The following is a 15,440-nucleotide window of genomic DNA, read 5'->3' on the forward strand; positions in this document are numbered from 1 at the left end:
ATGTTTGAAACAGTGCAGCTCATTGAACTTCAGCGGTCGGGGCAGGCAAGCCTGCTGTGTATGCACTGCCGCTTGCCTGAGCGAAAACTCGAAAGTAATAACGTAAGAAGGAAGTATTTTCATCAACGCTTGCTGCTTGCAGGTGTGGAGGCACAGCTGATGGATGGGCAAGCGCTCAAGTTGCCGGAGGCCTCATTCGATGCGGTGTTCACGAATGCCACCCTGCACTGGATGAAGAACCCGCAGGCTGTTGCGGACGGTGTGTTCCGTTGTTTGAAGGCAGGCGGCCGCTTCGTCGGCGAGTTTGGCGCCCACGGCAACGTTGCTGCCATTCAAACAGCTTTGACCGCTGAGCTTAGGCAACATGGCCTCTCCCCGGACGACATCCTGCCTTGGTGTGGTCTCCTCCAAATCAATGATGGGTCGATTTGCTAGTCAGTGTTGGTCATGAGAGTACCGTGACCAGAAACAAGTAGGCCGTCACGGTCACGCTCTTGGACTCGCCGCCAACTTTGCATACAGAAAGTACCTTGACTTTTCAGGTATGTAGGTAAACGTACCCAAAAATCGTGTCACGCTCCCAAAACGCTCACCCATGTGTTGGTGATTGTTACCGTACGTGAGCGATTAGTTGATATTGGTGGTGGCATGATGGACTTTAGCAGCAGACCTGCAACAGCAAGACATTCAAAAAAATTGATGACAGGTGCACTTCCAAGTGTGCCATGACAGGCACCTGGAACAAAGCGTCGAGCTGTACAAAAGCGTATGCTGGCTGCACATTTTCTGGGTCAGCACCTACACCATCAGATAGAGAGAAACCTGTTTTTTGTACCAGACATACGCTTCTGTACAGGCTTATTGGCACGATGCATTGCGCATTCCCATGCACCCACCCTGTATACACCTGTTGTTGAGATGTTGTTACATGGGAACAATCCAACCCATAGGAGAGCTGGAACTCAACAACTGTCATTTCTCGTGGTCAATACAGAAGAAAATTGTGTGTTTGAAATGCTTTTCAACTGTCATGCGCCCCTTGAAATGCATGCCAGAAATCCAAGCTGCAATTGGTATTGCCAATGTCCTTGTTGATTTAGTGCGGTGAAGATACCTGACTATCCTCAGGTCATGTGCTGAGCATGGCTTCAGCACAGCCACAAGACGCTGTTTCATTATGACTCATATTGTGCCAAGACGCTGCGCCACACCATCCCAGTCATAAAGCAACGAAACATGCGACTTGCGCTTGGAGTTGCCTCTCAGAATTGCTTTGTTCTCCATACTAGATGTTACATAGCAGATTGATTGCCCATGGTAGACGATCCATAGCAGAAGCCCCAGCACAGTGATTTATAGCGCAGTGCTTCGGCAGAATGGGGTTTGACCTCATTTGTGTTCCAGATAATCATGCGTTTCAGGGATACAGACCCACAAAGCAAACTGCCTGGCAAAGCACCGCCATAGCAGGTGATCTGCAAAGTTCCAAACAAACAGATCTGCAATGAGGTGCCTGAGACGGCCGAAACTGGTATGCAGGTATTTCCCAACAAGCTCCGAATACGAGCAAGTGCTGCAGCGTGCTGGCTTCCAAGTGGAATACATCGAGTCTGTGCCACGACCTGTAGTATTGCCAACAGATATGGAGGGTTGGTTGGACACGTTTGCAGGTGGCATCCTGTCTCACATCCCTGACGATCAGCGCAAAACTGCTCTGGAGAACGTGCTCGAGAACCTTAGACCGGCCCTTCAGGACTCTGCCGGGACGTGGTCAGCTGATTACGTGCGCCTGCGCTTCAGAGCAAGCAAAGAATGAGAGGGAACCCGTGTTGCGCCAGACAGAGTGATGTTTGGGTCCAGACGCCTGAAAATACATGGTTTTTGGGGACAGACATGGTTGATTCTGACGATAACAGACAGGCGGTTGAGAGGACACCGTGAGATGAGATGCCTACATGCTGTGAGGTCCAAAGTGAGGTTACACAAACTGGTGTTCTTGTACCAGAAATGCTACTGCACTGAATCAGTGATATGTATTTCTTTATTGACAGCGTGGCAGTTATTGTTTGGGAGGAGTGACCCAAATAGTAGATAGACATATTCGGATTAGAACTACCTATACATTCCCCAAACTTGCGGTAGCATGACGCGTGACCATCCATATCACTGATTCAGTACGATAACTGCGGCATCTGATTGGCTAGACGCTGGTCTAACAATTGTGCAGCCAAAGCGTGCTGTTGCACGGCCCAAACTGCTGTGCCTTGCGCTTCCGGGAAGTGCACTTCGTGGAAGCTGTCCCCATTGAGTTCATGGCCTTGATCTTTGGTCTCTGACGCTGCTCTTGCATTGGGCAGCACACGTCATGATCATCACCGACCCTTGCCAGTCTGTCTGCGTCGCTGACATGCATGGAATGTGAATGTCATTTCTTTGCCTTTGCTGCACATCTTTCCATACTCAATTGTAACAACATACTACTATCATATGAATGTGAGCCAATGTTTCGCCAGGCAGAGTGGATTCTGGGCACAGACGGCTGCAAATACATGAATTGTGAGGGCAGACATGGTGGTCGAATCCCGTTCCGATGAAACACTGGTGTGAGCTCTATGCGTTGCGGTTCATGTGGTGAGGTTTTTCTGCGCCAACCTTGTTGAATTGCAATCAAAGTGTCATCGAGCGCTTGCAGTCTGGGCTTCCTGCTTGACGAAGGTCTTGATGAAATCCGCAATGGCATCGTTGACAAGGTCGGGGCACTCGTCATGGGGGCAATGTCCAGCCTCAATGCAGACGGCCGTTGCTTGAGGGATGCGTTCTTCGAGTAATTGTGCTCGCCCTCGAGCATCGTTCAAAGGGTCCAGTACTCCTTGAAGCACAAGAACTGGACCTTTATACAGCTTGCCTAGAAGATGCGGGAGTGGCGCGGGCGTGGAGAGATAGAAGCCGCTTTGCACGACTTGGATTGCGCACGGGTCGCAAGATGCACGGTAAATATCGTCGTTCAGCCACTTGTCCGCGTTGAATGGGCGCACGGGGTAGAGGCGCTCAAGCTGTTGGGCAATTCCTTGCTGCAAGTACGCAAACACTACCCTGCACGGACGCAGTATGCGTGAATTGTTCATTCCCTCGTAGATGTCTGCCGGGCATATGGAGACAACGGACTCAGCAGATACGTCGCTATGCAGCTGTTCAAGTTCCGCACAATGTGGGCCAACGTGTTAGACATACTCACGCTATGTGCGCATGCTGATGATAATGCTCATATTTCGAATGGGCTGTCTTTGCTGCTTGCTGACTATTTCCTGCCATTATCTATGTGATGTAATGATGCTCATACTGATGTCATCATCTCATATCAACACTACTACCGCATCCACGTAGCCATTGGCAATCAAGAGCAACGTGGAAATCGTAGCGCATCGTGTGCCTGGATAGTGTACCACTAACCATCGTGTATGACGCTGCTCCTGCATGTATCATGGCCCCAAGTTGCGTGAATGGCATCGCGCTTGCAAGCTGTGCTGCCTTGCATGCTGAAACAGTGAATTTAGAAAGCTTGATGGCAGTTGCATGTCCTTCTACCGTGATACAGTCCTACACGGAGGAACACACACCCTCCCTGGGGCAGTGCAACAGCCTGAAACCTGCAAACTTCTCTCGAATGCAATGCACGATCATCATATGTGCAGATGTACATGCAGCGCAAAGGCGTGGATGGGATGGTACCGGGCTGTACGTGCATGATGAACGTTTGAGGGGGTTCATGCCTGCTTGACACCTCGACCACGTATCGATTCGGCGTCTTCTTCACAGGAACGTTTGAGGGGTCCCATGGTGTGTTGTCCGTTGATCCCGCGGTGTTCACCAAGACAACACCACTGAAGAGGTGACTGTTTTGGGCGGCCGCATTAGCATTGATGCCGCCTCCGAGGGAGTTGCCAGCCACCACGGCAGGCGCCTGGATCACATTGATGACAAAATCACGGATAAATGCTGCCCACAGTGCTGTGGTATAAAGCTGAGGCGTCTTCTCGCTTGGACCAAACCCAGGGAGGGAGCAAGAGAAGACCCTGCACCAGCAAAGCATACAAATTCAGAGATGGAATGCAGCCCATTGACGAGTGTTGGAATGTTGAGTCATGTAGCTAACTATAGATATGTCAGTTGACTCGAGAGAATTCAACAATCTGGTAATAAGGGCATACGTTGAGCGATGCGCAACTGCAGCATCAAATCCGTTGATGATTTTGAATGAATTTGTACATTGAGTGCCGATGATGTATGCAAAAGTAGCGCGTCCTTTAAATGGCTCTACATGTGGCTGCGCGACCGGTCTTGGCCTTGCCAACATGTCTCTGCAAAGGCCATCAAACCTAGGGACAACAGGCAACTAAGCCATGTAAGTGAAATTTGGATCGTTCGGCACCACGATTGCTACCTTGGCATCACCCACGCTGGTGGACAACAGCAGAAGTTGGGGACCCAACATGTATATGATTTCCACTACAGTTTGTTGCAAGTGCTGATCAACCAAACATGCGACCAAAATACGCATTGTACTGCCTTGGCATCGCTGTGGTCAGACAGCCGTGGCCATGGCAAGCGACACTTTCAGACCAGGCTGAGCGATGTCGCCAAGATAGAGGGGCTTGACGGCTTTGCTTTTCGACCCTGATGCTATCGATGAGTGGAACAGGCAAAGTGCAGGCTGAGCGAGAACCTCGCCATGATGAGCGGTTCGACCCCGTGGCTTCTGTCCAGGAACTCAAATGTGTACCGCAAGATACCGTTGGCGCGAGCACATACTCTCTGAGTCGTCGACCGTTTCACCGCTGGCCGCACACTTTGATGTACTCTAACGCAAGAATCAAACAGCGCGATCGAAAACGTGCTGCGCACCTGTAGCCTCTACTGGCGAGGTCGTTGATGTTCCGCCGCCAGTGCTCAGCGCTCGCACCAATGCCATGGACGAGAAGGATCGATTGAGCATCGGCAGAGCCACAGCTCGGCTCCGCAACAATGTAGTCCGTGATCTGGCCGTTCCATCGCCAAAATCGCCGAGAGGCGCCCTCGGTCTGAGTTGGCAGCGGCGACAACAGATGCGCGAGGCCTGCGTGTAGGCTTGTTCCTTACAAGACGACTCGGACTTTGTAAGATTCGACTTTCAAGTGCCTTTCGACTCTTTGCTGCTCGCTAAGGCCTCTTCTCAGCGGAACAAGATGCGGCTTAACGAGTCCATTACGACAGCACCATCAAAGTAGCAAAACAACAAAGTATCATACTCTTTGTCTGTAGCTCGTTAACTTTTTTTTTTTTTAATTTTGCAAGTTCTCATTTAACTTTTCGTTAACATTCACCTGGCTTAAATTGATTAAGGAACCAGCCTACCTGCATGGTAGTCGCTGCATTCGGCCGCGGTTGCTGCAGCTTGGGCGAGGGGCGTGGAGAAGCCGGTGACCGGGAACCAGCCGCCGTTGCGGACTGCCTCATATCGCACAGCCCTTGAGTAGGCTGTCCGTCGTGAGATAATGCCGAGCGAGAGCGCTGGTTGAAAGATCGCTGCGAAGGAGCCCTTCCTATTTCCTGCACGCTGCGGCGCTTGAGTTGTTCCTGGCTGACATGTCTGCCCTCTATGGCGCAGCATGGGAATGTGACTCGGGAGGACAAGCTGCTGTGATCACACGAGGGTTTGACAACACGGTCAACAAACGCCGTTGACAGCATGCTGTCTGACACTGCCAGCGCGTCGAATTCTACTTGCATTGGCCATCTCGGTTAAGCGTTGAATATGGGATTGAGCACACAAACAATGGAAAAGAGGAGTGGATCACACCCAACTACATAGACGTGCCAGAAGGGTGGTTTCATGGGAAGCATACAAAACACAACTAGACGTGAGGCCGACCAGACACAAGAAAGGCAGCTGTGCAAGGATGGTGGTCGTGTTGATAGCACACAAGCTCATGAAGAGGCGATGCTGGCCAGACTCAGCTCGCAACTGCCAAAAGGTCGTTCACGGACACGGAGCTAGCCTTGCAACAGATCCAGACAGCCAACATTGGCAGCAACCGCTGCCGACGTTGGCAACGGCTAACAACGTCGGCAGACGTTGGCAGAGCTTGCCAACGACTGACCAAGCACACCTGGTATGTCCTCTAGACTAAGCGCAAGTGTTTGAACCCGCCTCCAGGTCTCCCTGCCAGAAGGCCCTTCCGGGGCTCGGAGATAGCCGTCCAACAGATCCAGATAGCTCGCCTCACCCGCACATATGAGGTCACCAAGCTCCCGCATTGCAGCACCCTTTTGCACATCCAGCTCATTATCAACCTGCACGGGGAATACCACACCTCAACGAGGAAAGCTATTGCTCAATGGTGACAATGTAGACACGCACAGACCATGCAGTGAAGGACATGCCAGAGACCCATAGTGCTCGTGGCCCGCGTCAAACTGACGCTATAGGCAGACAGACGCTTGCAGATCAATTCAAAGCATGAAAGTGCTGTTGCAATTGTTGGATGCCTGCTGCTACTGCTGATGTATCTGTGTACAACACTAACCTTAAACCTTACTGCATCCACATGGACATGGCCAGATTGCTGACTGATTGCCACCGAATGAAAGCCACTTAATGAAAGATCATGCTCTGGTGTACTTCCTTGGCTTTAGTTTGCTTGCTGCCGTCCTTGCTTGCTTGATTTCAACATGGATTCATCAGCACATCGTGCTCATGCAACACTACAAGCTGCATAATAGCATCTCTGCGCACATGGAACTACACACATTCGGCTTCAACACCAGCAGTATACGAACCATCACAACTCGGCACATGTGACCACACAGCTGGACACAGACCATGCCACAAGGCATGCTACTTCCATCTCCTCCCACTTCCCCGTTGCCAGTTAAAAACTCCTCCCCAACACAGATTCACATTGGTAAGATAGCCCCGACCCGGTTGACATCGTCTGCCAGTTGCACTGTGAGTTGCCAGTATCCAAGCAGATATCCCTGACGGCTGAGTGTCACTCAGAGTGAGCGCTTTAAGGCCTCAGAAAGGTGAGAGGGTTTTTCTTGTTGAGGGGATTTTACTTGCGCTAGCCTGGCAAGCAACCTCCATACCTTCCCACGAGGCTATCGATAGGGACGGCTGCAATGGTGCATGGACATAACACATCATCAGGACACGACGTGGTTCTCCAGATTTTTGTTTTCAACAAAGACTGCATGATTAATGCCATAAACTGTGCCGAGTACTGAGTGATTTCTTGGGTCAGCAGGGTACCTAGCGCGGTGAAAAGCTAGATGATTGTTTGAGAGGGCCGTACGCTACTGATGGACTCGGCGTGTTCTGGGATGTTGGAGAATGGGAGCGCCGCAGCGGCACGGACGGCAGACTCCCATGACTCAGCATCAGGGATGCTGCCGAGGTCGAGCTCCGCCCCCCTCCACTCTTGGTCATTGGGGAGCGGCACCCCAAGGGCCTCCTGAGGCGCCCCCCGACGCTTAACAAACTGAAGGAAGTTGCTCACATAGGACGGCCCCTGCCAGATGGGGGCCCGCCACGCCTTGAAAGCAACGCTTGAGGGCAGTCCGGCCTTGGCAGCCTCCGTCGCACGTAGCCATCGCTCCTCCACTTCGTCCTCCGCGTACACTGACTCAGCGCCCACGGCGGCGACGAGGTCGAGAAGGGCGGTTGCGGTGTCACCTGATCTGACCACCAGAGGACACCCCAGGGCCTCGAGGCGCTCTTTCAGGCCCACCACCGCCCCCCGCACCACTGCAGCTTGCGCATGACTAGTTAGATGACGCATGCGACGGTAATGGTAGCACTAATGCCAAGTAGTTCTTGGAGTTGATCATCCAATGTCCATGAGGATGCGGTAGTGTTGTAAATGACACGTCATCATCATAAAACAAGTGCGATGGCTTTGCATATCTTGTGAGTGATTCATGTTGATCACGCCGCACGTTTTCGCCCTGAGTGTCTATCTTGATGAACGGAAATCAAGAAGCTGTTTCAGACTCTAGCAGACACTCTTGTCGCGTACTTTCCGGTTAAGTTTCGCATATCTACCATGATTGCGTTGTGTATTATATCTTGCTGACCATAGTGGCATGGGCAGATGCGACTTGTATGATGATGTGTCTATTTACAACACTACCGCATCCATATGGACATTGGCAACTCCAAGAACTACTTGAGATTCAGTGCGGTCGATGGCATGTAAGATTGTCCTCGAGGTGAAAGGAACCATTGAACAGGAGTGTGAAGTGAGATTGCTGCGCCAAGGCCTTCAAAACGCCGTGCGGGAATACGCTTACAAAATCATCACAAACGCGTCACAAAATACTCTGAACAAACACGACACAAAAACATAACGGAAGTAGACGAACAAACCTCCTGAGATGTCCCTGTTCACTCCTATTTTGATTTTCCAACTGCTACGAGTGGGATTGATGCTCTCACTGAAGTTGCATGTTTGAAGTTGCATGTCAGTGTGTGTGGTTGTGTGTTAGGAAGATACATCATCATCCATAGCGTATTCAAAAGATGGCATGAGAAGGCCTTGCGTGCTTGAACTCTACGCGGTCAATCAGACCAGAAGCCAAGAATGCGATAAATTGACAGTCAGGAAAGCATACCTTCCGGGCCCCAGATCATTGTGGCTTGATCGGACAGCAGGGCGCTATCAAAGCAGAAGAAGGCGATGACTGGACGGCCTGAAGCCATTGCTCTCGACAGTCCTGGGTTGTCCGCTGTTCGCAGGTCGTGCTTGAACCACACCACAGCTGGACCCTTGTCTGTCGTGTCTCCCATTGCCTGGGGACTGCTCCCGTTGCCTGTTGCCTGCAGGGGCCAACATCAGGGTCAAGGGTTTCCAGGCGATGTTTCAGCTAAGGCAATTCTGAAACACGATATCTTGACGTTGCCTCAAGCGCACTTGATTCAGATGGACGACTTTGGTGTTAAAGTACGTCGTGATCATGCTCTTGTGAGGTATTGTGCGGCATTGAGGTGTATCCTAGGCTTAGGGCTTCCCACGAAGGCGCCATTGATATTACGCACAATGTTTGTGCGCACAAGCTGTCGCGAGCTGCAAAGTTGCCGTGCCAAATAAGTGAAACGCGTGGAAGCAACTATCTCCTTCGTCTGTCGATTATATTCCGTGTCTCATTGTCGGCCGGACAAGAAGATGCCAGCCGAGACCACAGCTAAGGCAATAGTAACAACAGAAAGAGAGTTCACATAGCCAAGGTACCTGACAGCCCAAAAAGGATTTGCAAACCGTATTTAATAGGTCATGGTACTACATGATACACGCACCCGTGCCAACGCAATGGCCCGTTGTGGCGGTTGTGGCGTCCTGAGCGTGTACTGCACATTGCACCCAATAACCACACAAGAGGCATGACCTTGATTCCGAGGCGCCATGCCTCTAGCTGAGCGCTTGAAGCCGGTAATATGTTTGTTAAGAATCATCCTGCACGGCTGTCGTGACAAGCAAGCAGTGCTGTGAGGAAAAATATGTAGGTGGTATTCACTACCACATGACCCAACCCTATGGTCACAACAACCAAGCGCGACTCGATTTTTTTCACGATGGTATCACGAAACCAGGAACTGTCAGCAATACTTTACGTACGCATCAAAGAATACAAGGACGTGGGACAACCTGACGTGGGCGAAGCAGCGAAGAAGGATGATGTTGGCCTATTTCACAGCTATCAATTGGCTATCCACGGACGTCCACTGCGAGCAAGATGGAAGTGGCTACGCAATTGTGTGAAATGCCGCGCACGAGGCTGTAGACAATTGCAATTGCACGAGAGTGGGGCATTGCCCGGTGCTCGCGACTGCTGCCTTTGTGATGCGCTGGTTTGGTAATTCATTCTGACGCCACCAGAGATGTACACCGTAATATTCCCCCTAGCATCGATGACACGCTCTCACACTGACATTGTTCTTACTTAAGGCACTCTCGTTTCATTTCTGATGAGGTGGGTTTTGAGCATGTCCAACCCTTAGTTTGAAGGAATAGCATAAAACGCTGAGCGTCATGTCGAAGGATTCATTTTGGACGCACTTAGCTGCTGGTACCACTGCTGGAACCGCACAGTTGCTGGTGCGCCTTCCGTCTGGTGACGACTATCTTTTGTCGACACTTCAGGGTTTGCTATTTCTCAACTATTTCGTGCGTTAGTCAAGTATGTTGTCACACAAACGCCGCCTCACACGTGTTGGGTGCCGTGATTTCAACGTGTAGCGTTATGTACATGCAACTCCGCGTGAATGACGCTTGCTTCTGTCGCAGGTTGGCCACCCCTTTGACACCATCAAGGTAAGGACACCAGCATGCATGGGTAGGCAGCATGCGCGTATCACAAGCGTTCTCGACTCCCAGGTTATCGCATTGATATATATGCCATGACCATGCTGAGACGCTTCGAGAAAACCCCCTCCTGTACGCACAGGACCTTTGGGGGAGGGAAATTGGCTGTCACCTGAAGTGGCTGTCACCTTCTGGATCTCCACCCTCCTTCTGCAAGGTGCATGCAGATCGTAGACGCGAATAAAAATACAAGAGTGTGCTCAAGACTTGTCGCATCCCTCAGGTCTCTGTTTGTTACATCAAAGCTCAAGCACGCAGTCTCAGTAGCAGTTGCAAAGCTCAAAGCCATGCACAGTTGGTAAATCGCTAGCGTATAAAGCAGATTTCAAGATCATATCTATGATCTTGACTGCAGCTGGTGGCTGTATAGACAAGCTGTCCTTCCACGTGCACCAAACACATTTTTTGGGGGTAAACTGCTGGCTAACTAACGCAGTCTCCTAAGTACATGTGCCATTACGAGCGCTTTGGATTTGCGAAGCCTGTTTGGACGATGGTGTGTCCGTTTGAAGCACATCCACATGCACATGGGAATTGGAAACTTCCAAGAGCAACTGGAGGAACAATACAAGCAGAGCTATTCCTGGTTCCTTGCGTTTGCATGATCACAAAGCATGGGCATACACATGACAGCAGCAATGAAGCAGCGGTCGTCTGGCCAATTTCAGGCATGAAAGGTCGAAGGTTAACGATCAGCATGATACTGTCACCAATGCCATCACCCCATTAAACTGTTTCGTGTATGTCAGGTCCTCGTTGCGTGTGGCCCCTGGCCTTTCGCCCCATCGAATCCACTGAGTCCAAGGTGCAACAGTCCCACGTGAGTCTGTGGGGCAAGGCTGGGCGCCATGCCCATATTCTGACATAAAATTAGTGTATGAAGTGCTTTGCCTGGCAGTTTGCATTGTGGGTCTGTATTTCTGAACCCACACATTTATCTGGGGCCAAAACGGGGATGGAACCCCATTCTGACACAACACTACCATATGCCTGCAGGTTAAGATGCAAGCCTCAAAGAGCAAGGTCGGGGCGATAGCTGTTTTGAAGGAGGTACGAAGGAGTATTGCTTCCACGCATCAGGTTGTTGCTCAACATGTGTCTGAAGTGCACTGCCCTTGTTGACTGGCTCGCCAATTTGATAGAGATTTGCCAACCCTTGGCATGAGGTGGTGCAATGTCAACCTAACTGGCGGCAGCTTGTTATCAACCTAGGCATCCGATGCCCTTTTACTACTCTAAAGTAGGCATTAGGTGTCTGCTGTGCTTGTTACTAGAGTAGTACTAGCATCCGGTGTGTGGCGGTGCTTGTCAATCAACTAGGCATCCGGTGTGTGTGCTTTTGTTACAGAATTGAGTATCCGGTGCTTCTGCGGGCTCTACACACTGGAGCACATGATGACCATTATTCTTGTTGTTAGCTAATCGGGTTTGCCTGCCTCGCGACCATCAAACACTTGTCCCTCACCAGGGCCATGGCAATGCACGACAAGATCCCTACAGATGCATCGGTTAGCTTTATGCTGACGACATGTGTCCCATACCGACACTGCTGCATCCAAAAAATCATTGGCAGCTCCGCGGAAATATTGTGTGTGATCTTGTCTTGCTCGCGGAGGCGTGGACAAGGCATGCAACACCTGAGGCTCAAGTGGTTCAAAGGCGTTCTCTCGAAACGAGGGGTTGTGGGTTTGAAGCTCGTCGCAGGTGAGTTAGAACCCTAGCACCAGAGCAAGCGGCCACCCCTTGCCATGCCTTTAACAGGCATGGAACTGGATGCCTGGTGGTGGCTTGGGGATTTTCGGGTAGTTTATTCCTTGCAACTACTCTGTCCTGACTATCTCAGGGTACTTGTACCTCTGCTCCGCCCTTGGTATGCAACATCATCCCACGTGCGCGGCCGAAGCTCCCAATGATGAGTATGGCTTGATACCGATGGGTTTACTGATTGATCACTATGTGAGTAGTCCATCTGAGCCAGTCGAGACACACCTGCAGACGTTCGTCAAGGAAGGTATTCGCGGGATCTACCGAGGCATGGCGTCCCCTCTAGCTACAGTTGCTGTCATCAACGGCATCCTCTTCGCATCTAGAGGCGCTGTGAATTCCGTCCTGGCCCATCCAGATGGTACGCTGAGCCGCTATTTCCAATCACTATCGTCGTCAGTGCCTCTGACGATACCTTCTGTCTCCCACCCCATATCGCGTACTCCCAGGCCTAGGGTGGTGATGATGTATCTTTTTTTCTTACAACGCATCCACATGGGCATTGGCAAGTATGAGGGCTACTTGAGAATCAGTGCTACCGTTACCTTTACCTGAGGCAAGCAAGCGTGCTGCGAGTTCCATGTTGGAGGATGCTGAAGAGCAGATACTGGTGCAGGGAGGCCTCTGAATCGATGAACCTGAATACAATTATCTCCTATCAAAGCGGCTCTCTGATCTCCTTTGATGGCGCTGCAGAAGCCACCCATTTCATATGGCCGTCGAAGACCCTGAAAATGTCTCCTGTCTCCTAGGTCTAGAGTACTGCACGTCGCGTGTTGGCACGCGCCCAGTGCTTCGCCACGCAGTTTGCTTTGTGGGTCTGTATCCCTGAAAATGCATGGACCCCATGTAGTCCTTTCACTATGCAGCTAGTGAGCATGCTGGGAGAAGCCCGGCATTCAGGTGAAGTTGCATATTAATATGCATGTTTCGCCATATTTATCTGGGGCAGAAATGGGGGCTGAACCCCATTCTGGCGAAGCACTGCATACGCTCAGCAACGGAACGTGCTGCAGGGAGGCGCTCTGACGGTGCAGCAGCATGTGCTTTCGAGCAGTGTTGCAGGCGTGGCAGCCGCGTTCCTAGCTGCCCCGTCAGAGCTCTTCAAGTGCCGCCTGCAGCACCAAGGCACGTACGAGGACCGCGAAAGTGCGGTACAAGGAGTGGGAAGCCGCGGGGCGACGGGGTCTTGCTCCCACGCTGTACAGGTACTGCCTCATGATGAATAAATGAATAAATAGGTACTGCATTATGATTGTGCACTGCCCTACCCTGCCGATCACCAAGTTACTGCAGTTTTGGCACAAGTGATGGCATGAATCACTTGATCTTTGCGGGAGAAAGTAGTCCTGCCGAACTCATCCACATGATTACCAGAAATGAGACAACTGAGCTCACACCCATCACCTGAGGTAGACCGGCTCGACTGATACTCCAAGATAGCCGTAGGATGGTATCAGTTCCTTCTTTTCCCCTTTCCTTTCAAACATTGAATGGCATGCCCACACATGCATATTGTATATTTATTGGAGGAAACGTTGAAGATGATATATCCAGCATGATATTGGGTACAATTGGGTACTTCTGGTGAGTGACATTCAATTGTACCTCCATTGATACCTCCATTCTTAAGCAGTTTTTGGAGTTGTCCATGTGGATTTGGTAGTGTCGTTGAAAGATACATCGTCATCAGCTTGTACAGCTGTTGATGCCTCAAGCTTGCCCCAGGCAAATGCAAGCGTTGTTCAATCGGTACTCATGCAACTGTTGCAACTCCATCGCAACTGGTTACTTGACATGTGTAGGGGGCCTATAGATGTGTTACGAACGATATACCTGCATGAGAGTGGAATTCGAGGATTGAGCACCGGGTTAGGAGCCACTCTTTTGCGGGAGATACCTGGCAACGCCTCTATGTTTGGTGTCTACGAGGGGCTCAAGATCTGGATGGCCAGTGCCAAGGTGCGGGGCCTGAATGTTCGACTGAAACTTGCGTTGCTTTCTCAAAAACCAATGGCCTGAGACCAAAAATACGACTCCTTATTTCTACCAAACCGATACCTGGCAGTTCGCCTATGTTCAGCGTGTTTGAAGGGCTCACGATCTAGATGGACAGTGCCAAGGAACTGGGCATCACCTTTGCACTTTGAACTTTGCATTGCTGGGGCAGTAACTTGGAGTAACCCATGTTAATGTGGATGAGGTAGTGTTGGATACATCATTACATCACATAGATATGGCAAGAAATAGACAACAAAGAAGCAACGACAGCACATTCGAAGTGATACAGCTCATTGAACGTCAGCGGTCGGAACAAGCAAGCCTGTCATAAACGCGCGGCCGCTGGCACGAGCTAAGACTTGAAGAGAACGCCGGTACATGATAGCATTGCCCCTACATAAGCCAATGCTGAGTTCCCGTAGCGCATTGGTGATAAACCCATCCTTGATAGCATCACCCCCAGCACTCGCTGTTATCGCCAGGGTATTGAGCAGCTCCATCGCCGGCTTGCCCATGCGGCCGAACGTCTCATGTGACAGCGGGCTGAAGGCGTAGCCATTGGGGTCAGCGGAATTGATACTTTGTCCGCTTGAGCTGATTCCGTGCGGCTGCTGCGCCACCTTCCACTTGTGCGGCTTGCACGGTGGGAGGGTGCGCTGGGGTGCACAACCGAGGTAGTGTTGGATACATCACTATCAACACAGCACTCTCAAAAGCCCTCTTGTGCATTATGTGCCCTCTCTTAATCAGAATGATTTTTGAAAGCCTTCTCACATGGCCGAAACCACATGCAAAACCTTTCATCCTGTGCAATCGTAGGACAGTGCTGCATTCTTGCAAAAGCATTGGCCCTAATCATGGGACCTAAATCATCCCATCACTCCCTGCATCGAACCATGCCTGCTTCGGAACTTTCATAGCTTCGCAGAGCCAGTGCGTTGCCAGAATGGGATTCAACCCCATTGCTGCCCCAGGTAATCATGCAGTTTCAGGATACAGCCCCACAAAGCAAACTGCCTGGCGAAGCACTGCAGTGAGCGCCCGTGGATGTTGACGAGGACATGACCAATGTCGGCAAGAACTCTTCGCCAGGCAAGAGTACTTGTTGATGCGCTGGTTGCTGCTTTCCATGCCCTTCGTGTTGATGATGATGTATCATTTTACAACACTACCGCATCCACATGGACACTGGCATTTCCTAGAACTACCTGGGAAGCAATTCTACCATTACCGTCACCCGTGTTGTTGGCTTGGTATGGGCACACCTCCATGCATTTT

At 50.9% G+C, this 15,440-nt stretch overlaps 1 protein-coding gene across 1 annotated transcript; it reads left to right on the top strand.

Annotated features, from left to right (window-relative positions):
* LOC149810214 (putative methyltransferase C70.08c) lies at positions 1-1,816 on the top strand. Its single transcript, XM_089994373.1, has 3 exons — positions 1-58; positions 143-395; positions 1,540-1,816. Exons 1-3 carry the CDS (start codon positions 1-3, stop codon positions 1,814-1,816), a joined length of 588 nt encoding a protein of 195 aa, XP_089850499.1.
* Positions 1,817-15,440: the final 13,624 nt, after the last annotated feature.

Source organism: Nuphar pumila, unplaced genomic scaffold (assembly GCF_984573655.1).
Source record: "Nuphar pumila unplaced genomic scaffold, dmNupPumi1.hap1.1 HAP1_SCAFFOLD_456, whole genome shotgun sequence".
Lineage (NCBI taxonomy): Eukaryota > Viridiplantae > Streptophyta > Magnoliopsida > Nymphaeales > Nymphaeaceae > Nuphar > Nuphar pumila.

Coding starts and splice junctions, on each gene's coding strand:
- LOC149810214 (XM_089994373.1), top strand. CDS start 1: ATGTTTGAAACAGTGCAGCTCATTGAACTTCAGCGGTCGGGGCAGGCA. Junction 59..142: donor GGGGCAGGCAAGCCTGCTGT/GTATGCACTGCC, acceptor TGCTGCTTGCAG/GTGTGGAGGCACAGCTGATG. Junction 396..1,539: donor CCGGACGACATCCTGCCTTG/GTGTGGTCTCCT, acceptor ACTGGTATGCAG/GTATTTCCCAACAAGCTCCG.